The 23,232-nt window shown below is 60.9% G+C and overlaps 1 protein-coding gene across 2 annotated transcripts in view; it reads right to left on the bottom strand.

Moving 5' to 3' along the window:
* PLCXD1 (phosphatidylinositol specific phospholipase C X domain containing 1) overlaps positions 1 to 21,439 on the bottom strand; it is a 30,111-nt gene extending 8,672 nt beyond the window's left edge. Inside the window, exons 1-6 of one of the 2 annotated variants that reach the window (XM_064573657.1) lie at positions 20,730 to 21,439; positions 17,365 to 17,508; positions 15,326 to 16,001; positions 12,061 to 12,197; positions 3,217 to 3,345; positions 2,363 to 2,518 (exon numbers count right to left, since the gene is read on the bottom strand). In XM_064573657.1, the coding sequence (XP_064429727.1) occupies positions 2,363 to 2,518; positions 3,217 to 3,345; positions 12,061 to 12,183 (408 nt within the window). In that variant the 5' untranslated portion in view covers positions 12,184 to 12,197; positions 15,326 to 16,001; positions 17,365 to 17,508; positions 20,730 to 21,439. The remainder of the gene's footprint in view (positions 1 to 2,362; positions 2,519 to 3,216; positions 3,346 to 12,060; positions 12,198 to 15,325; positions 16,002 to 17,364; positions 17,509 to 20,729) is intronic. The other variant, XM_064573656.1, reaches the window with a different exon arrangement.
* Between the last annotated feature and the right edge of the window lie 1,793 nt (positions 21,440 to 23,232).

The raw sequence follows: 23,232 nt of genomic DNA, 5'->3' as shown, positions 1-23,232 counted from the left end.
GGGTGTCTGAGAGAGACAGTGATGTAGCATTATAGGGGTGTCTATAGAGGGAACATGACAGAGGGCAGGGCAGCATCCAGAACTGCACTGTGACCTCCGGGTTCTTAGGGGAACAGGGTACTAGTTTTATTATCAGCACCCTGAGCCCACACTGACTCGCTGAGACGATTCAGATAGTGATGGGCACAAGGAAGGTCACCTTTTTAAAGGTTTTTATTTATTTGAGAGAGAGAAAGAGAGAGAGCATGAGCAGTGGGAGGGGCAGAGAAAGAGGGAGCAGACTCCCCGCGGAGCAGGGAGCCCGATGCAGGACTCGATCCCAGGACCCTGGGATCATGACCTGAGCCGAAGGCAGACACTTAACCGACTGAGCCACCCAGGTGCCCCAGAAGGTCACCTTTTACGACACAACACCCTGTCAAAGGACCGGTGCTCTGGTCCCCCGAGGCTGAACATCCGACCTCCCACCCTCTTCTGTCTCTCCTGTGACGTCCCCACGGGAGACTCAGAATGGCGGTGTTTCCCCAGGGCAACCTTTCCCGCCACGATCACCCCAGGATCCCCGAGCACCTGGGCGCCCTGGTTCACAGCAGCCCCATGGTCTATGTTCTGGCCCCAAACCCTGAGGGACCACAGTGCTTTCTCCTGGCTTATAGGACGTAATTGGACAAATGCCAAACAAAGTGATGTAAAATGGACCCAAAATGGACATGGAGTTGACGTTTCAGGTTCCTGGAGACTAAGGGAGGCCTCTTTCCCCACTGGCAAATGGAAAAAATTATCTAGATAATAAAGCACAAGGACAGCTGGGTGGCTCAGTCGGTGAAGCGTCTGCCTACAGTTCAGGTCATGATCCCGGGGTCCTGGGATTGAGCTCCAGGTCAGGCTCCCTGCTCGGTGGGGTGTTTGCTTCTCCCTCTCCCACTGTTGCTTCCCCTGCTTGTGTTCCCTCTCTCTCAAATAAATAAATAAAATCTTAAAAAAGAAGATAATAAAGCACAGGTTGTGTTGTGAGCTCAACTGTGTCCCCTCGAAAATCACACATTGAAGTCCTCACCCTAATACCCCATAACATGACTATTTGGAGGTGGGGTCTTTAAAGAGATAATGTAGGTAAAATGAGGTCACAGGGTGGGCTCTGATCCCATAGGACTGGGGTCCTTATAAAAAGAGGGGATGAGGACACAGACACGCACAGAGGGACGATCACGTGAGGACACGGGGAGAAGACAGTGTCTACCTCAGGAAGAACCCGCCTCCGCCCCACCATGATCGGACTCACAGCCTCAGCCCTGCCTGGATCTCAGACTCGCAGCCTCGGCCCTGCCTGGATCTCAGACTCCCAGCCTCAGGACCTGCTGGATCTCAGACTCCCAGCCTCAGCCCTGCCTGGATCTCAGACTCCCAGCCTCAGCACCCCCTGGATCTCAAACCCAGCCTCCAGCCCACCTGGATCTCAGACTCTCAGCCTCAGCCCCTCCTGGATCTCAGACTCCCAGCCTCAGCACCCCCTGGATCTCAGACTCCCAGCCTCAGCAACCCCTGGATCTCACACTCCCAGCCTCGGCCCCGCCTGGATCTCACACTCCCAGCCTCGGCCCCGCCTGGATCTCAGACTCCCAGCCTCGGCCCTGCCTGGATCTCAGACTCCCAGCCTCGGCCCTGCCTGGATCTCAGACTCCCAGCCTCGGCCCTGCCTGGATCTCAGACTCCCAGCGTCAGCCCCTCCTGGATCTCAGACTCCCAGCGTCAGCCCCGCCTGGATCTCAGACTCCCAGCCTCAGCCCCACCTGGATCTCACAGTCCCAGTCTCAGCCCCACCTGGATCTCACACTCCCAGCCTCAGCACCCCGTGGATCTCACACTCCCAGCCTCGGCCATGCCTGGATCTCAGACTCCCAGCCTCCAGCCCCACCTGGATCTCAGACTCCCAGCCTCAGCAACCCCTGGATCTCAGACTCCCAGCCTCAGCAACCCCTGGATCTCAGACTCCCAGCCTCTAGGACTGGGAGAGAATACATCTCTGTAGTTCTGAGGCTGCTCCATGGTGGATTGTGTGAGAGTGGCCCTGGGGCACACCCAGAGAATGCTCAGGGCGTCGAAACACCGTGGCTACTTCTAAAGAGGAACTAAGTGTGACCCGAGGTGCTAGAGAAGCAGCCCTCCTCTGTCCGGGCGGTGCATGTGCTGCACTTCGCATGGCAAGACCGGGGTCTCTCTGGATTCGGGGCATCAAGAGGACCACACGAGCAGCCTCACCCAGCACCAGGATTCTGTCAGACTCATGCGCCAGAACCAAGCAGCAGGTAAGTCTACCATCCACATCCCACCCCACCAGCCCTGCCAAAGGGGCCCTTCTCACCCCTCGGGGACACAGCATGTCCCCAAAGATGTTCCGGATGCAGGCAACCAGGTACTCATGCAGGTCCTCCGTCATGCCCTCGAAGTTCCTGCACGCCAGGATGACGACCTCCCGGGGGTGGTTCTCCAGCCACTCTGAGATCTCCGTGAGCGTGTCCTGCGCAGGGGAGAGAGGAGCTCGTGCACACAGTCCCCAGAGAGGCCAGGAAGGTGGGGGACGCTCCGCAGGTCGAAGGGGCTTCTCCAAACAACACTCACTGGACGAACAGGCCAGGTCTGCACAAAAGATACATGCAGCAGGCGGCGGCCGTCTCGAACGCAGCCTCGCCAGAGCAACAGCTGGGCCGTCAGCCGTTGCTCGAGGGGGGGCAGAAGCACACGCCCGACTGTGCCTGTGCATGTGTGTGTGTGACCGCGTGTGTGACCGCTCACTCCAGAGGGCACCGCGTGTGCCGAGGTGTGAAGTCTGAAGTGCCAGGGAGCACGCCACAGCCAGCCAGTGGCATGTGGAGCGAGATCCCCGGGATGGTGTCTCCCGGGCACACACACACCCTGGAGGGCTTGCAGGGGGGGCCAGGGTGCCCAGAGCAGGTGGGAAGCATGACGGTGATGTGTCACATTCACACTTTGGAACCCGTCACGTAGCGGCCAGGGAGACCGAAGACACCCCAGCCAAAGGCGGGAAGACAAGGGGCCCCTTCTGCAAACTCCAGGAGACACTGGAGGAATCAGGGGTCCGGGAGCAAGCTCGGAAATGCACCCCGGTCACGAGTTCGGAAGGCCGGCTTGCTCCTTGCGCAGGGCACGTGGGTGGAGGCCGCCCCGCTGAGCCCTGCACCCCCCATGCCCCCGCACCTCCACCAGCGCGGTGCTGTACATCATGTGCACGAAGTGTAGATTCTTCTCGGAGCCGACAAGCATGTGTGCGATCCGCAGGTCCAGGTACCGAACCCCCGCGTCCAGCTGCTCCGTGACGTCCAGCACCTGCGGACACAGGTCAGGCGTCCCTGTGGGGCAACGCGCAGCCCCCACCTTGGCGCACGGCCACCGTCCCGGGCTTGGAGTTGGGTTGGAGCCGCCCAGCTGGGGGCCACGTTGTTCGATGTACAACCAGTGGGTATGGTGCCCGCTGGGGCTTGGGAGCCACGTGAGCCGTGCGTCTGAGAACACGCTTTCCTGGAGACACTGCCACGGAGAGCCACGGAGGGGGGCTGGGGAGGGCCCGTCCGGCAGGAAATGCCCCCTCGGCCCTGACACTGGCCACGGAGAGCCACGGAGGGAGGCTGGGGAGGGCCCGTCCGCAGGAAATGCCCCCTCGGCCCTGACACTGCCACGGAGAGCCACGGAGGGAGGCTGGGGAGGGCCCGTCCGCAGGAAATGCCCCCTCGGCCCTGACACTGGCCACGGAGAGCCACGGAGGGAGGCTGGGGAGGGCCCGTCCGCAGGAAATGCCCCCTCGGCCCTGACACTGGCCACGGAGAGCCACGGAGGGAGGCTGGGGAGGGCCCGTCTGGCAGGAAATGCCCCCTCGGCCCTGACACTGGCCACGGAGAGCCACGGAGGGAGGCTGGGGAGGGCCCGTCCGCAGGAAATGCCCCCTCGGCCCTGACACTGCCACGGAGAGCCAAGGAGGGAGGCTGGGGAGGGCCCGTCCGGCAGGAAATGCCCCCTCGGCCCTGACAGTGCCACGGAGAGCCACGGAGGGAGGCTGGGGAGGGCCCGTCCGGCAGGAAATGCCCCCTCGGCCCTGACACTGGCGTCCAGACATCCCCGCAGGGTCCTGCCTCCCCCACTTCCCGGGCAGTCACCAGGAAGGAACCCTGTCTGGGTCTCAACAGCACTGGGCCAGGCTCTGGGAAGCCCCACCTGGACCCTCAGGGGGCAGGAGGCACCGTGGGGGGATGAGCTACAGTGGGCACCGTCCCCACCCCACTAACAGCACCAGGAAGAAAGGTCACAGAGGGTCAAGGGAAGAAAAGGCTGTCCCCTTCCACTCAACGTCATAATGGAAAAAGCATGAATTTCCATGGAAATAACTTTTACACCCTGGGTCCTCTTGCAGGGGGCTCGCATTCCTCCTGCTAGTCTCCCTGTTGACAGATTAGGAAACTGAGGTTGTGAGGCTCCATAGAGGCCCACGGTGTGCACGGCGTGGGGTCCCCACACCCCAGCCCCAGGCCACCTCCATGCACAGCCACCTGGGAGGGGCCTTGGCGCTCAGGGTGTGGCGTTGCCCAGAGACCCTGAGTTCTCAAGAGGCCCAGAGTCTGGGGAGGGGAATTCTGCCGGTGACTCCCAGGGGACGGGCAGACCTTCCTGCGGCGACCCCCAGTCGGCCCAAGCCACTGTGCACAGGCTTGTGGGCCCACTGCCCTTGGTGGACGTTCTGGATGGAGGGAACTGAGGAAAGACACCATTGTGTCCCCTAAAACATCCCTTCAGACACTTGTGCTGTATTTTTAGACAGTAAAATAGGTGCTCATAGTTTTAATATTTGGAAAACAGCAGAATCCGGAGAGGCCGACAATGGACCCACGCTCTCACCGTCCAGGGCTGATCTCTGCGAGATCTGGGGATGTGCACTTACAGCGCCCCCCCACCCCCCCTGCAGAGAGGTCCCTGACCGGCAGGATGCGAGATCTGGGGATGCAAACTTACAGCGTCCCCCCACCCCCCCAGCAGAGAGGTCTCTGACCGGCAGGATGCGAGATCTGGGGATACAAACTTACAGCGCCCCCCACCCCCCCTGCAGAGAGGTCTCTGACCGGCAGGATGCGAGATCTGGGGATACAAACTTACAGCGCCCCCCCACCCCCCCTGCAGAGAGGTCCCTGACCGGCAGGATGTGAGATCTGGGGATACAAACTTACAGCGCCCCCCCACTCCCCCAAGCAGAGAGGTCTCTGACCAGCAGGACGTGAGATCTGGGGATACAGACTTACAGACCACGCCCCCGCCCCCGGCAAAGAGGTCCTTGACCAGCAGGATGGGAGATCTGGGGATGCAAACTTACAGCGCCCCCCCACACCCCCCCAGCAGAGAGGTCTCTGACCAGCAGGATATGAGATCTGGGGATGCAAACTTACAGCGCCCCCCCACCCCCCCTGCAGAGAGGTCTCTGACCGGCAGGATGCGAGATCTGGGGATGCAAACTTACAGCGCCCCCCACCCGCCCCAGCAGAGAGGTCTCTGACCAGCAGGATGTGAGATCTGGGGATACAGACTTACAGACCCCGCCCCCGCCCCCGGCAAAGAGGTCCTTGACCAGCAGGATGGGAGATCTGGGGATGCAAACTTAGAGCGCCACCCCCCCACCACTGGCAGAGAGGTCCCCGACCAGCAGGATGTGAGATCTGGGGATACAAACTTACAGCGCCCCCGCACTCCCCCTGCAGAGAGGTCTCTGACCAGCAGGACGCGAGATCTGGGGATACAGACTTACAGACCCCGCCCCCGCCCCCGGCAAAGAGGTCCTTGACCAGCAGGATGGGAGATCTGGGGATGCAAACTTACAGCGCCCCCCCCACCACCACTGGCAGAGAGGTCCCCGACCAGCAGGATGTGAGATCTGGCGATACAAACTTACAGCGCCCCCCCACTCCCCCTGCAGAGAGGTCTCTGACCAGCAGGATGCGAGATCTGGGGACGCAAACTTACAGCGCCCCCCCACCCCCCCAGCAGAGAGGTCCCTGACCAGCAGGATGGGAGATCTGGGGACGCAAACTTACAGCGCCCCCGCACTCCCCCTGCAGAGAGGTCTCTGACCAGCAGGATGCGAGATCTGGGGATACAGACTTACAGACCCCGCCCCCGCCCCCGGCAAAGAGGTCCCCGACCAGCAGGATGAGAGATCTGGGGATGCAAACTTACAGCGCCCCCCCCACCACCACTGGCAGAGAGGTCCCCGACCAGCAGGATGTGAGATCTGGGGATACAAACTTACAGCGCCCCCCCACTCCCCCTGCAGAGAGGTCTCTGACCAGCAGGATGCGAGATCTGGGGACGCAAACTTACAGCGCCCCCCCACCCCCCCAGCAGAGAGGTCCCTGACCAGCAGGATGCGAGATCTGGGGACGCAAACTTATAGCCTCCCCTCCCCCTCCCCGGGGCAGAGAGGTCCCTGACCGGCAGGATGCGAGATCTGGGGACGCAAACTTATAGCCTCCCCTCCCCCTCCCCGGGGCAGAGAGGTCCCTGACTGGCAGGATGCGAGATCTGGGGACGCAAACTTACAACGCCCCCCCACCCCCCCAGCAGAGAGGTCCCTGACCAGCAGGATGGGAGATCTGGGGACGCAAACTTACAGCGCCCCCCCCCCACTGGCAGAGACGTCCCCGACCAGCAGGATGCGAGATCTGGGGATGCAAACTTACAGCGCCCCCCACCCCCCCAGCAAAGAGGTCCTTGACCAGCAGAATGCGAGATCTGGGGATGCAAACTTACAGCGCCCCCCACCCCCCCAGCAAAGAGGTCCTTGACCAGCAGGATGCGAGATCTGGGGATGCAAACTTACAGCGCCCCCCACCCCCCCAGCAAAGAGGTCCTTGACCAGCAGGATGCGAGATCTGGGGATGCAAACTTACAGCGCCCCCCCACTCCCCCTGCAGAGAGGTCTCTGACCAGCAGGATGCGAGATCTGGGGACGCAAACTTACAGCGCCCCCCCACCCCCCCAGCAGAGAGGTCCCTGACCAGCAGGATGGGAGATCTGGGATGCAAACTTACAGCGCCCCCCACACCCCCAGCAAAGAGGTCCTTGACCAGCAGGATGTGAGATCTGGGGATACAAACTTACAGCGCCCCCCCACCCCCCCTGCAGAGAGGTCCCTGACCGGCAGGATGTGAGATCTGGGGATACAAACTTACAGCGCCCCCCCACTCCCCCAAGCAGAGAGGTCTCTGACCAGCAGGACGTGAGATCTGGGGATACAGACTTACAGACCCCGCCCCCGCCCCCGGCAAAGAGGTCCCCGACCAGCAGGATGTGAGATCTGGGGATACAAACTTACAGCGCCCCCCCACTCCCCCTGCAGAGAGGTCTCTGACCAGCAGGATGCGAGATCTGGGGACGCAAACTTACAGCGCCCCCCGCCCCCCCCAGCAGAGAGGTCTCTGACCAGCAGGATGTGAGATCTGGGGATACAAACTTACAGCGCCCCCCCACTCTCCCCAGCAGAGAGGTCTCTGACCAGCAGGATGCGAGATCTGGGGATACAGACTTACAGACCCCGCCCCCGCCCCCGGCAAAGAGGTCCCTGACCAGCAGGATGGGAGATCTGGGGACGCAAACTTACAGCGCCCCCCCCCACACTGGCAGAGACGTCCCGACCAGCAGGATGCGAGATCTGGGGATGCAAACTTACAGCGCCCCCCACCCCCCCAGCAAAGAGGTCCTTGACCAGCAGGATGCGAGATCTGGGGATGCAAACTTACAGCGCCCCCCCACTCCCCCTGCAGAGAGGTCTCTGACCAGCAGGATGCGAGATCTGGGGATGCAAACTTACAGCGCCCCCCACCCCCCCAGCAAAGAGGTCCTTGACCAGCAGGATGTGAGATCTGGGGATACAAACTTACAGCGCCCCCCCACCCCCCCTGCAGAGAGGTCCCTGACCGGCAGGATGTGAGATCTGGGGATGCAAACTTACAGCGACCCCCCACCCCCCCAGCAAAGAGGTCCTTGACTGGCAGGATGGGAGATCTGGGGACGCAAACTTACAGCGCCGCCCCCCCACTGGCAGAGAGGTCCCGACCAGCAGAATGCGAGATCTGGGGATGCAAACTTACAGCGCCCCCCACCCCCCCAGCAAAGAGGTCCTTGACCAGCAGGATGCGAGATCTGGGGATGCAAACTTACAGCGCCCCCCACCCCCCCAGCAAAGAGGTCCTTGACCAGCAGGATGCGAGATCTGGGGATGCAAACTTACAGCGCCCCCCACCCCCCCAGCAAAGAGGTCCTTGACCAGCAGGATGCGAGATCTGGGGATGCAAACTTACAGCGCCCCCCACCCCCCCAGCAAAGAGGTCCTTGACCAGCAGGATGCGAGATCTGGGGATGCAAACTTACAGCGCCCCCCACCCCCCCAGCAAAGAGGTCCTTGACCAGCAGGATGCGAGATCTGGGGATGCAAACTTACAGCGCCCCCCACCCCCCCAGCAGAGAGGTCTCTGACCGGCAGGATGCGAGATCTGGGGACGCCAACTTACAGCCTCCCCTCCCCCTCCCCGGGGCAGAGAGGTCCCGGACCGGCAGGATGCGAGATCTGGGGACGCAAAGTTATAGCCTCCCCTCCCCCTCCCCGGGGCAGAGAGTTCCCTGACCGGCAGGATGCGTTCCTCCCCGTCTGCCCCTCAGTGTATGTGCTGCAAACTTTAATGTCAATCGTGCCCCTTCCCCTGTCCAGTCTCCCCCAGAATACCCAGCAGCTTCTGACGTTGTGCATTCTGTAGAAAATGACCCAGCGTATGCAGCATTTCCAGTGTGGGGACGCACCATGATGGGGCCCACTGACCCCTGTGTCTGGTACCCGTGTGCACGCGCAGCTGGTTACTTCCTGCATGGGATTCCCTGAAGGATGGAGCCCTTTCAGCAGCGTCCCACACACACACCCCACACACGCACCATAGACCTCATGGGACACACCGAAGTGGTGTCCCAGCACCCGGGGACCCCAGCACCAGGGAACCCCAGCACCATGGGACCCCAAGACCCCAGCACCAGGGAACCCCAGCACCATGGGGCCCCAGGACCCCAGCACCTGGGGACCCCAGCACCCGGACACCCCACCACCATGGGACCCCAGCACCATGGGGCCCCAGGACCCCAGCACCGGGGGACCCCAGCACCGGGGGACCCGAAGACCCCAGCACCAGGGAACCCCAGCACTGCGGGACCCCACCACCGGGGGACCCCAGCACCACGGGGCCCCAGCACCATGGGGCCCCAGGACCCCAGCACCTGGGGACCCCAGCACCCAGACACCCCACCACCGTGGGACCCCAGCACCATGGGGCCCCAGGACCCCAGCACCGGGGGACCCCAGCACCGGGGGACCCCAAGACCCCAGCACCAGGGAACCCCAGCACTGCGGGACCCTAGCACCCAGACACCCCACCACCGTGGGACCCCCACCACCGGGGAACCCCAGCACCACGGGGCCCCAGCACCATGGGGCCCCAGGACCCCAGCACCTGGGGACCCCAGCACCCGGACACCCCACCACCGCAGGACCCCAGCACCACGGGGCCCCAGCACCATGGGGCCCCAGGACCCCAGCACCTGGGGACCCGAGCACCCGGACACCCCACCACCGCGGGATCCCAGCACCATGGGGCCCCAGGACCCCAGCACCGGGGGACCCCAGCACCAGGGGACCCCAAGACCCCAGCACCGGGGAACCCCAGCACCACGGGACCCTAGCACCCAGACACCCCACCACCGTGGGACCCCAGCACCACGGGGACCCAGGACCCCAGCACCTGGGGACCCCAGCACCCGGACACCCCACCACCGCGGGACCCCAGCACCACGGGGCCCCAGGACCCCAGCACCCGGACACCCCACCACCGTGGGACCCCAGCACCACGGGGACCCAGGACCCCAGCACCGGGGGACCCCAGCACCGGGGGACCCCAAGACCCCAGCACCAGGGAACCCCAGCACTGCGGGACCCCACCACCGGGGGACCCCAGCACCACGGGGCCCCAGCACCATGGGGCCCCAGGACCCCAGCACCTGGGGACCCCAGCACCCGGACACCCCACCACCGCGGGACCCCAGCACCACGGGGCCCCAGCACCATGGGGCCCCAGGACCCCAGCACCTGGGGACCCGAGCACCCGGACACCCCACCACCGTGGGACCCCAGCACCATGGGGTCCCAGGACCCCAGCACCGGGGGACCCCAGCACCGAGGAACCCCAGCACCACGGGACCCCAGCACTGAGGGGCCCCAGCAGCGAGGGGCCCCAGCACTGCAGCGTCTCTAGGGCCATAGTGAACCCGCCTACCCCTCCCACAGGGCTCCCGGGTGACTCCCAACAGGCACCTCACAAGTCGGGAATGTGGTTTCTCCGCATTCCAGACCCGCCAGCCCCTAGGGATTAACATCCTGGTGGAAATTCCTGGAGCCAAGCAATTACAAAGGTCAGAGCCCTGGTGGGGGGGGTGGCCTCCACTGGGGGAGAGACTCCAGAGCACGAGAGCCTGCAACCCGAAAACGCAGACCCCTGAGCCCTCCCCCAGGCGGAAGTGAGGGACGGGCTGCCCCCACCTGGGCCCCAGCTGGCACCCCTCCCCCGCTTGCGGCCTCAGGCTGTGCAGGTGTCAACCCTACAGCCAGATGCATGCCCCCAGGAGGACGCCCCAGGTCACCCTGACCTTCCTCTACACACACCCCCCCAGGAGGACGCCCCGGGTCCCCTGACCGTCCTCTACACACACCCCCCCCAGGAGGATGCCCCGGGTCACCCTGAGCTTCCTCTGCAAGCCCCCCCCCAGGAGCAGACCCCAGGTCCCCCTGACCCGCCTCTGCATGGCCCCCTCCCCCTCCAGGATGCCCCAGGTCACCCTGACCCACCTCTGCATGTTCCCCTCCCCCCCCAGGATGGCTCGGGTCCCCCTGACCTTCCTCTGCACGCCCGCCCCCCCAGGAGGAAGCCCCAGGTCACCCTGAGCTTCCTCTGCACACCCCACCACGAGGACGCCCCGGGTCACCCTGACCTTCCTCTACACACATCCCCCCCAGGAGGACGCCCCGGGTCCCCTGACCTTCCTCTGCACACCAGGCACCACCACCCCACCCCGTCCCGGGTGAGGACTCCCCAGGTCACCCCTGCTCCTCTCTACACCACGCCCCGTCCCGCAAGGACCGCTGTCCCAGGGAGACAAGCGCTGGGCAGGGAGGATGGAGCAAATCCGAATGAGAGAACAGGTTCTGTGCTGTCCTGCACCTGAGGGACAGGACTGCAGACTCCCTGCACATTCCCTGCACACCCCTCCCTGCCTTCCCCCCCCCCCGCACACACCCCCTCCCTCCCTGCCTTTCCCTGCACACACCCCCTCTCTGCACAACACTGTACACACCCTCCCTGCCTTCCCCCCCACACACACCCCTCCCTGCCTTTCCCTGCACACACCCCCTCCTTGCCTTTCCCTGCGCACACCCCCTCCCTGCCTTTCCCTGCACACACCCCTCCCTGCACACACCCCCTCCCTGCCTTTCCCCTCACACACCCCTCCCTGCACACACCCCCTCCCTGCATTTCCCTGCACACACCCCTCCCTGCCCACACCCTTCCTTGCCTTTCCCAGCACACACCCCCTCCCTGCCTTTCCCTGCACACACCCCCTCCCTGCCTTTCCCTGCATATTCCCTGCAGAACCCAGTCACTGCGGTTCTCTCTCATCTTTTTCACAGGCGTGTAAATCTCCAAACAGACGTCTGGACAGTTGCACAGCTCGGGGGTGTTTTCCCAGGACTGACGGGCTCTTAAATGTAACCTGGAGGCTGAAGACACTGGCCTCCCGCCCCATCTGCCTCCAAACTGCAGGGCCCCTCGTCTTCACGACTGGGCAGTGGGCGGTCGTGTATGTCCGGTGGGTTGGTCTGGGGCCTGTTTTCCATTCCACTCCCCGACACACAGGGATCAGGGCGCCTCCCCAGCCAGATGACGCTGGTCACCCCCCGCTGCTGACCCGTACCTGGGTAATGGACCACCTGAGCACCACGGGGCGGGTCACACATGGCAGGACCTTGCCCAGAAGCTGCAGCAGCCAGGACTGGGTCTGGGAGATGGGCGATTTCTTGTTCAAGCAGTAGGTCATGGTGTCGTGGCTTCCTGCAAGCAAACGCGGGGGACGTTTTTCCGGGAGCCTCTTCCTGCGCTGCGTGCTCCGAGCTCACACGGAGAACACACACAGCACCAGGCGTGGGTCGTCACCCAAAGCGCACAACCCCCCGGAACCTGCCGCCGGCAGCTGAGTGCATGGAGAGTCATCCAGGACCAGGGGGGCGCTAAATCCCATGACAGGTGTCCTTATAGGGGACAGAAGAGGAGACACAGACACAGAGGAGAAGCCAAGTGACCCTGGCATGTCCCTCGTGGGGAAAACCAGAGGTCACTGTGGGGACGGCCCTATGCAAAGTTCACCCTCACCCCACACACCCCGGGACATGCTCCTGGACTGGGCGAGGCACCCCCAGACGCATCCACACCAAAAAACGTTAAGGTTTCCCAGAAACCTCTGAAAAGAAGAGTGAGAAAGGGGGACTTTTACTATGAGGGGCTAATGCACACGTGTTGTATAGGGACGTGCCATATAAATAAATAAACGTGCCATATCAGTCAGACACACGCTGTTGCAGAGTCCACTCATCAACGGATCGCAACACTGCGTTCAGAGACGGACACAATTCTACCAATTTCAGGTACTATAAGGAAGCATCCCGGCCAGGGGACAAAAGGGTCCACCCGGCACGTGGCTAACAGTGGAAATCAGGTGAGATTTCTGTGTCCTATGTCCCGTCCAGTGTATCCCAGACTGTTCACAGATCTTCACGCACGATGAAACCATACAGTTCTGTTGGAACATATGGGTACGTCTCTCTGAGCATGATCCCCAACGCAAAAGCTATGATCGAAACGACAGACAGATCTGACCCCATAAAGAAAAATTCACTTTTCCTTGGGGCGCCCACGTGGCTCAGTCAGTTGAGTGTCCGACTCTTGAATGTGGCCCAGGTCATGATCTCAGGGTCGCAGGATCGAGCCCTGCGTGGGGCTCCACACTCAGCAGAGAGTCTGCTTGGGGATTCTCTCTCTCTCTCCTTCTGCCCCTCCCCTCACTCTCACCCTCTTTTTCTCTCCAAAATAAATTAATAAATCTTTAAAAAAATTGACTTTCCCTTTACGTAGAAACTTAAAAGTTACAAATAACACAGTATGAGATGCTGTGGGAAGTCCCTGTGCTCAGCTAAGTAACGTCCTGAAGATGTCCCCAAGACACGCTTGTCCGAACGCCCACGTGGCGGGCAGAACGTGACCCTCCAAGATGGTCCCCACAAATCCCTTGGGGCCTGCGCAGGTATCATCCCATGCGGCAGAAGGGAATTTGCAGGTCAGTAATGGGTGTCGCGACGGGGGAGTTTCTTGGATGATCCGGTGGCCTGACCCAGCCTCGAGGGACCTTAAGAGGGAGACGGGGTCAGACTCAGGGAGGTGGGCAGAAGGCATGTTGCGGGCTTCAACGTGGAGGAAGGGGCCCCTTGAAGCTGGACACGGCAGAGAAACAGATTCTCCCGGGGAACCTCCAGAGGAGCTGGCCTGGGGCGCCCTGGGGGGCTCAGTCGCTGGGCATCTTTTTTTTTAAAAGATTTTATTTATTTATTTGACAGAGAGAGACACAGCGAGAGAGGGAACACAAGCAGGGGGAGGGGGAGAGGGAGAAGCAGGCTTCCCGCGGAGCAGCGAGCGCAACGCGGGACTCGATCCCAGGACCCTGTGATCATGACCTGAGCCAAAGGCAGCCGCTTAACCGACTGAGCCACCCAGGTGCCCCAGTCCAAGGATAAATTTTAAAAGGCTTTGTAGAAGATGAATGAGGAATACCACAGTATAAATGGATAGCATAATGTGAAGGAATAGGAAGAGGATAGAAGAAGAATGAGAAAGGAGGGAAAAGAGAATTAGCTTAAAGGTATAAAAGCCATTGATGATTATTTAGAAGCATATTTATTTTTTTGACAGAGAGACATAGCGAGAGCAGGAACACAAGCAGGGGGAGTGGGAGAGAGAGAAGCAGGCTTCCCGCGGAGCAGCGAGCGCGACGCGGGACTCGATCCCAGGACCCCGGGACCACGACCTGAGCCGAAGGCAGAGGCTTAACGACTGAGCCTCCCAGACGCTCCAGTAAATAAAATTAAAAAAAAAAAAAAGAAGGAGCTAGCCGTTCAGGCACTTAGAGGTCAGACCTGTGCAGACTTCTGGGCCCAGAGCTGTGAGATGTCCCTGTGTGTGGTATGGAAGCCACAGGCTGTGGTCCTTCGTTAAAGGAGCCCCAGGACACTCTCACAGCCACCCAGACGGTGGTGACTTCAGGACCAGGGGCTCTTTCCCCAGTGGTGCCAGGGTGTCCCCGACCACACACTGCTGCGTCTCTCCCCACGTCTGCCGTCTAAGGGAGCTACTTGGCCACACCCTCCGCGGAGGCCACCTGCATCCAAGGGGCACAGAGGGGATGGAGCCCCTGGGACGGGCATACCTCTGTGTCCCTCCTCACCTCCCAGAACGACTCTCTGCTGATCCCCAGGACGCCCACCCGAAAACCTCATCCCGACTGCACACAGAGTACTTAGAGACCCACAGAAAACATGCCCCCCACCAGGAAAACAGCCCCCGGGCAAAGGGGAAACCCTAGGGACTCAGGTCACCGGGGAGTATGTGCAGGGATGTATCTGTCCCTGAACATGCTGGTGAGGCCGGGGGCTCCGGACATGAGGAGGCCGGGGGCGGAGAGGTGGCTGCACGGGCCCGACCAGCGGGAGAGACTCGGCACGGTAGCCTCAGAGAGTCCCGGACTCAGCTGAAAGAGCGATGGTGGGCGAGCAAGGCACGCCCCCTGCACGTGTCCGGCGAAGCTGCCCACGGTGGGGACTGGTGGTCGCCACACACGGGACAGTCTCCGTGACATATGCTCACATACAAATGTGAGCAGAGTGCACACAGTCAGTACAACTCCGTATTTGCCCACGTCGGAAATGCGGGCAATACTATGCTGAGCAAAAAAGCAGATGGAAAAATTGTATGGTTTGATCTTGTTCTCTGTTCATAGTATCCATCTTTATATATAAAAATGGATCATCCCCATATATAAATGGACCCATATGTTATGTATATTAAAATATATAATTTTAAAATACAGGTAAATATATGTCAATAGAGGATTTAAAATTTTTTTTTTAACTTACCTAGATGTTCACATTTTTCTGCAATTATTATCTATCGGGTATATGAGTTTTCTGTGGCTCCTTCCACAAAGTACCACAAGCTGGGAGATGTCCCAGCTTCAAAGAAGAGAAATTAGATTGTATCCCAACTCTGGAGGCTGGAAGTCTGAGATGCAGGCGGGACAGGACCACTGAGATCCAGGCAGGGCAGGGCCAAGCTCCCTCCAGAGGCTCCAGGGGAGGGTCCTTTCTGCCTCTTCCAGCTTCTGGGGCTCCAGGAGTCCCTGGGCTTGTGGCCGCATCCCTCCCGTCTCTGCCTCTGTCTTCATGTGGCTTCTCTTCTGGGTCTGTGTCTCCTCTTCCGTCTCTTGTAAGGACACCTGTCCTTGGATTTAGGGCCATCCTGACCCAGGATGAGCTCGTCTCAGATCCTTCACTTCACATCTGCAAAGACCCTATTTCCACAAAAGGCCCCCTTCCAAGGGTTGTGGGTGGAGGCGGACATGAATCTTGGGGGGCACTGGCCAGTGCCTACACCTGGGTTTGTGCTGTTGCCCCTCAGGCTCAGCAGGGACACAGCCTGACCCCCAGGGGCTCTCTCGTCCATGAGGTCATTCAAGCCATGGGTCTCTGGCCACGGTGGGAGTCCAGCTGACAGAACAGTGGATAGCCGTGTGGGAAATACACAGACTGGATCCTGCCCCATCAAGATAAACTGCATATGTATCAAGGGTTTAAATGTTTTTTAAGAAGTTATAAAATTCCTTGGGTTGGTCACCTGGGTGGTCAGTCGGTTAAGGGTCATACTCTTGGCTTTGGGCTCAGATCGTGACCTCAGGGTCCTGAGATCGAGCCCCATGTCGGGCTCTGTGCTTTGCTTGGGATTCTCTCCCTCTACCTCTCCCCACCCCCACTTGCACTTTCTCTCAAATAAATAAATCTTTAAAAAAAAGAAGAAGTCATAAAATTCCCAAAGAAAAGCGTAAGTGCACATGAAAATATGGATAAATATAAAAAACTACAAAAACCTATCCAGGTGAGAAATCTGCCTATTTTTTGCGGGAGGGATGCCAGATACCGCATGTGTGTGGACGTGGAGACACATAGTGGGACCCACTATATGCTTCTTTACTGCAGACACGCAAGACTGGCAATGCCCACATGCTCATCAGTGCAGAGCCGTGGCCACTGCTCCCGGGGCCACCGGAGTCCCAGGGGCCCAGACGGAGCCCAGCAGGCCTGACTCAGGGCTGCCAGGTCATTGGATCAGAGTCCCCAAAGTGTTCAGCGTGATCTCCTTGTGGGGCAGACCCACTTTGGACTCTCCAGGCTCCAAGCACAGAAGACGCTCAGCACACGGGTGACGGGGAGTGGTGACTACAGCCATGAGAAGCCAGCGGGTTCCCTACACGGAGGGACAGACTCGCAGGGGAGCTTCACCCCAAATCCCTATGCTGCCACGAAGCCACACTCCCCTGGGGTGTGCAGATGCCTGCCGGGCTGCATTAGAGTAAAGGAGATGGAAAGGGGAAAACACGTGTGTGGTGCATGTGTGTGTACACGTGTGTGCATGTGTATACACGTTCCTGTATGTGTGCATTATTGTGTGTACACGTGTGCATCTGTGCTTACACATGTGCGCATATATGTGCATGTGTGCCTACACGTGTGCCTGTATACGTGCCTGTGCTGTATGCATGCATGTGCCTGCATGCACATATTACGTGTGCACGCTTCTGTGCCTGTATTGCGTGCGTGCGTGTGCGTGTCCGGGCACACATCTGTACCTGTATTGTGTGTGTGTACGTGTCCTGTATTGTGTGCATGTGTGTGTGCCTGTGTGCCTGTATTGTTTGCGTGAGCATGCATGCATCTGTGCCTGTACTGGGTGCATGCGTGTGGGTGTCCGTGCACACATCTGTACCTGTATCGCGTGCATGCGTTGCGTGTGCACGCGTGTCTGCCTATACTGTGTGTAGGTGCTTCGTGCACGTTCCCCACACCCGAGACCCAAGGCGTGCCAGCAGCACCCCAGCAAGGGTGGACTCAGAGGCCCTCACCTGGGATGGAGAGGTGGTGGAGGGGCACGTCCCGGAGCAGGGGGCACAGCGCTGACATCCAGTCTGTATTTGTGGTGCACAGCGGGCTCTGGACGCTGCCACCAGTGCTCGCCTGTCCGCCCATCGGAGGCCACCTTGTGCGAGCTGAGGAAGGAAATGAAGTTTTGCAGAGGTCAACCAAGGGGGTTGCTTTCCCAGGGGTGGGGGGCAGTGGCTGCAGTGCATGCCCTGCCTGCAGGGGAACCCCCTGCTTGATCATGCGCTAATCTCCCCACCGCACCTCCGGACAGTGGGGAGGGGCTCACGTGCCAGCTTGCAGAGTCTGCGGCTACAGGGTTTCCATCCTGGAGGTGCCGTGTCTTGAGGGCGCAGGTGAGCACCCCCTCGCCCCGTTTCCCTCTACCCCTGTTGGGGTAGGGCTCTGGGGCAAGGAATCCGAGAAAGGTTCCTGCCGAAGCCCACGCACTCCCTTACAAGCACCAGGGCGATGCCCGGGGCTAGGGGATGGTAGGGGGGGTCTCGTGGGTCCTTAACCTACGGCCAGCGCCACTGCCTTTCAAACATCTGCCAGCTATGTGCCCCACGGACACTCTCACGCTAAGCAGACGGGCGGGCGTGTGTCACCAAGTGCACAGGGAAGGGAGCCCCAGAGACGTGGCCACAGTGGTCCGTGGACCAGCGGGCAAGACCTCGCCCCTGGTGCCTCTGATGCTAAAGCCACATGGACCCATCCACCACAGCCTGGCCTCCTGACCTGCCACCTCCACCCAAAGGGACACCATCGGGGACTGAGCCGTGCCCCCGAGCCCCGAGGTGACACGTCCTGGTTTCCCTGCAGGAGCCTGTCCTGGGCTGAGCTGTGTCCCTGCCACCAGATTCCCACGTGGCAGCCCTCGTGTCATCTCCCTGGGTCGTAGGATGGGTTCTGAGCAGAAGCACGTGAGGCAGGAGACCCGGGCCCACGGTGACCACGCAGCGTGTCGGCCCCCACGCAGGCATTCCCGACCCACCCTCTGCGAGGGACGAGTTCCCTCTAGTCTGGATGTGGCCCTTTCTCTGGCACGGCCTCCCGCTGTTGGAGTGGTAGGGGGTCAGAATCTGCCTCCCTGAAATAGTCCGCTTTGCCATAGGATTATTTTGATCTAAAGGAGATTGAGAAAAAGCAGAAACAAGAAAAACTCTCTGCCCTCCTCCTCTCTGCCTGAAAGCAGGCATAAATTTTCCTTGGTGAAGCCATCCCCGCTCCATCCCCTATACCAGGAGAGGGAGGAGTATTCTCACTGGGGAAGTCTGCATAACAAGCCTCAGTAAGTAACACTTACCTCTCATTAGTTTCCTCCAAACGTTTACCTTCTCACAATTTACTGTCCCTATGACCCCACCCCCCTCTTCCTCTGGCTTGTCACTTCTCCACAAATGTATCACCTCTTGTTGAAATGGCAGGTAAGCCCATAAGTCTAACTCTCTCTTTGAATCCACTTCTCTTCTGTGAAGGCTTCTGCACACATACAAATTAACCTTTTCTCCTGTCCATCTGTCTTTTGTCATTTTATTTTATTTCATTTATTTTATTATTTTATTTTATTTATCTTTTAGGTAAGCTCTATGCCCGACATGGGGCTCGAACTCTCAACCCTGAGATCAAGAGTTGCATGCTCCACCCACTGAGCCAGCCAGGCACTCCTGTCTTTTGTCATTTAATTTGCAGGTCCCAGTACAGAACCTCAGAGTGTAGAAAAAATGTCCTGGTCTACACTGTGTCTAGTATGCCAGAAGCTAACACCATTGGTTCTCATTCTGTCTCAGCAGCAACAAAGACCAGTCCTCTCCCCCGTCCATAAGAGGGTCCTTGAGATACTCTACGAGCACCTGGGCCACCCATCTTCATTCATGGCCCGTCCCAGGGCTCTCTCAGCTCACACTCGGTGTCAACGGTGTCCCTACAGGAGTGAGTGTGGGATCCCAGACCTCCTGGGGGGCTGACGTTCATGCAGCAAGTGTCCAGGCGGTCAGGGGCTGGACTGTGCCATGCCACACACACACAGGAACCATTCCTTGAGGTGCCATCCAGGTACAGATGGACCACTGCCTGCCCTGCGCCCACACAGGTGTCTGGAATGCAGGCGGATGGGGAATTGTGTAACCCCATCCTCAGGACTCCCATAGTGTGTGTCGGCGGACCGCATTGGGGAGTGTGGTAGGGCCTGACTAGGACACACGGCCTCGGCATCCTTGTTAGGAGAACAGGGGCTGGGGCCATGCTTCTCCCAGCTGCCGCCCCAGGGGCCTCTTCACACCCAACTGAAGAAGTGACGGGAGCCCAGTCCCATCCCAGTGGCCCCGGACAGGAGGCTCTGGTGAATCCTGGGATCTCCCAGGAACTCATCATTTTGTTTCCAAGGAAAACGACTCTCTGAGCTTCAAATGAAGGGGGACAGAACATGCCCCCCAAAATGTGCCCTTTGGACATTAGGGTTCTTCCCAGCAGAAGGCCAGCGAGGAGCACCAGACACAAAGAAACTCCAGAACAAGGCACAGGTTACCCTGCATAAAGGCTGTTTCCAAGCAGATGGGAAGGTCCACCTGCAGAGGCATCTCTGTCCCCGCACCTGGGAGAGGTCCTGGGTGCACCTGCACCCCCAAGCTGTCCCCACCTCAGCTAGACCCTTCCTCAGCTGGACCGCCCCCACCCTCTGGATTGGAGCAAGGCAGGGCTTAGGCAAGTCCTGGGGGTGGGGATTGCACAAAACCGGGATGAGAGCGGGTTCACAGACGCCCACGACCCAGCCAGGTGAGATACCGGAGCCTCCCACCTGTGAGTGCGCAGGGAGGCTGCTCCGTCCCCACGCGGCACATCTCATCCGCGGGTGGCGACAGCGACACAGTGACGCTCAGGAAATAGCTCTCAGGTGAATAAACAGGCGGACACGCGGCCCGCAGACCCACCTGACATTCCGCCCTCCTCCTCACCTGGCTCCCCACCGCTCCCTGACCTGCCTGTCCGGAGGCCCTGCCCCAGCACCTAAGGACCCGCCATGACCCCCGGGCCAACAAGTCTTTCACCTGCCCGGCTGCAAGGTCGGTGCCCAGGGAACCCGCCAGCATCAGGATCCCGGGGCCACAGCCTGGGGGGTCCGGGCTCAGCTCTGACCCCAGCCAGTTCCCACCCTCCGCGCCGGCAGGGACACCAAGGCTGGAGGGGACACTCGGGCGGCCCTTCCTGCTGCCCCTCCGGCCGGGTCGGGAGGAATGAGCAGCCTCAGCGCGCGACCCGGCCCCGACCCCGCCCGCACCTCAGGCTGGGACCACCCGCCAGCCCGCTGGCCCCGCACCGGACCCCCTGCACTCAGCCGGGAAGCACTCACCGCCGGCTGCAGTCTCTCCAGCAGCGTTTCCAGCAGAGCCTCCCTCCGCTCGCCTGCCGCGGACGCTCAAGCACGTCCTAAAATGCTCTCTGCCTTGCCATTGGACGCCGGGAACACCACCCCCAAGAGGACGAGGATCCGCCCCCTGGACACTCCTTTCCTGCTGTGCGGGGCGGCAGCCTGCAACCCAGAGGCCCAGAGCAGGACCCCCCGAGCCCAGAGCTGGACCCCCCCAAGCCCAGAGCAGGACCCCCAAGTCCAGAGCAGGGTCCACAAGCCCAGAGCAGGACCCCCGCAAGCCCAGAGCAGGACCCAAAGCCCGGAGCAGGGCCCCCAAGTCCAGAGCAGGGCCCCCAAGTGCAGAGCAGGTCCCCCTATGTGGACCGCAGTGCCCCAGGGTCCACAGGTATTCACAACCCCAGGCTTCAGGGACCAGACTCTCACAGGGGATGGGAGGGCATCCTGAGTGGACTGCGGGGCCAGCAGTCAGGGGACAGGAGGACATCCTGAGAGCCTGACCGTGCTCTGGATGTGGTCTCTCCTGTCACTCTGGACAGGAGACGGGGATGGGAGGACATCCTGAGTGTGACCACGAGGTCAGCAGTCAGAGACAGGAGGACGTCCCAAGAGCCTGACCGTGCTCTGGCTGTGGTCTGGACCCCAGGGCCAGAGCAAACAAGAGTTTCATCAGAGCTCCAATGGCCTCATACCCCTTGGTGCGGCGCCTGTGATCTCTGAGCATACTGGTTGGCAAAGTGACCGTGTCCTTTGCTGAAGTGTCCGGCCCTCTGGCCTGAGTGGCCCTTGTCCCAGCCCTGACCAGGGCTTGTGGCCTCCATGGGTGGGGGCGGATTCCCCAGGGCACATCCACACCCGCAGACCCGCCCACCCCATGCTGACCCCAGGTGACTGGGAGCCCAGCAGGCTGGACCCTGGTCCTCCCCTCTCCCTGTTTCCTCCTGTGCATGGAGCCCTCAGCAAATGTGCCTCGTGCAAGTGTCTGCCTGAGACCAGCAGGGACCCAGAGGGACATAGGACACGTGTGGGGCAGCTCAGAGGGATGGCTGGGTCTTGGGTGTGGGTGGAACCCTCCACGGTGGCCTCCCTCCACCCTGCTCAGGCACCCTCCACTCTGCAGTCCCCATGGCTGTCTCATGGGGACACCGGGTCAGCGGTCAGCAGCCCTCGCAGCCCACTCGCTTCTCTTCCTTACCCTCCTCTTGCCCTCCTCTCTCCCCCTCTCTCCTCTCCCCTCCCCCTCCTCTTTCCCCTCCTCTCTCCCCACCCCTCCTCTCTCCCCTTCTCCTCCCCTCCTCTGTCCCCTCCTCTGTCCCCTCTTCCTCTCTCTCCCTCCCCTTTCCCCTCCCCCTTTCCTCCCCCTCGTCCTCCTGCCTCCTTCCTCTCCCTTCCTCCCTCCTTTGAGACCCAGCTCCCTGCCCACAGCCCCCTCACTGGCCCCGTCCCCCCTCCACAGCCCAGGGTCCCACATAGAGCCTGTGAAATGAGGCTCTGAGCTCCGGGGGGCCTTGACAGTTACCACACCTGGGTCTCCCCACTGCCTGCAGAACAGACCCTCCCCTCTGGGCGGGTTTCCCAACAGCCGGCCTCCACTCCCCTGCTGGCCTCGGGTGGGCAGCACAAGGGCTCGAAAGTTGTGCAAATCTCCAGAACCTGAGTGTCAGGCTCCACGGCAGACAGGCCTGGAGGTTGCTGCACAGCCGAGCTCAAAGCAGGGGGCTGCCCTGCTTTACCCAGGTGGGCGTGCAATCCCAGGGGCTGTGATGGGGACGTCGGAGGAAGGGCCATGAGCCAAGGGATGCGGGGCTTCTGGAGCTGGACAGGCTGGGGAGCCCGCAGGAACCTGCCCTGCCCACACGCCAATGAGCCCAGGGACACCCACGTCAGTCAGACTTGCAGCCTCCTCGGGGAGTGTCGGAGAATGGGCATGGGCTGCTTGTGGAAACAGCTAACCCACCCGCACCCTCCACCTCCTTCCTCCAGGCCCTGCTCAGAGGCCACTTCCTTCTGGCAGCCCTCCAGGCTGCACTGAGGCCAGAAGCACCCATGCCTTGTCCCTGCGGGGTCTCGTCCGCTGACCCTCACACCCTGTTGGGGAGAAAGCTACTGCGGTCTCTGGGGGCGGGGACTGGGTCCACACACCCACTGCAGGCCTCCTCCGCGGGAGCAGTCAGTATGTCAAAGACCCCCACGATGTCACCGATGTCACCGACGGGAAGGGACACTGCTCCTTCCCAAGCCCAGGACACTGAGCAGCATTTCTAAACCATCTTCGTGTGGGGCTCGTTATGTGTAATTATTGGTTAGGTTTTTAAGGCAAGTGTTGGGGGGCATTGAGCACACTCACCCACCGTGTTGTGCAACTACCTCTCTGGTTCTAGAACATTCTCTGTCCCCAAAGCACACCCACCACCAGTCACGCCCCCTCCCTCCCCCAGCCCCTGGCACACACCACATTCCTTGTCACACAGACCTTCCTGGCTGG

This window comes from Mirounga angustirostris, unplaced genomic scaffold (assembly GCF_029215605.1).
Source record: "Mirounga angustirostris isolate CCGP_5_RB_7025 unplaced genomic scaffold, mMirAng1.0.hap1 SCAF_11, whole genome shotgun sequence".
Lineage (NCBI taxonomy): Eukaryota > Metazoa > Chordata > Mammalia > Carnivora > Phocidae > Mirounga > Mirounga angustirostris.
The sequence above is the reverse complement of the archived record's forward strand: the minus strand, read 5'-3'. Positions and strand labels throughout refer to the sequence as shown.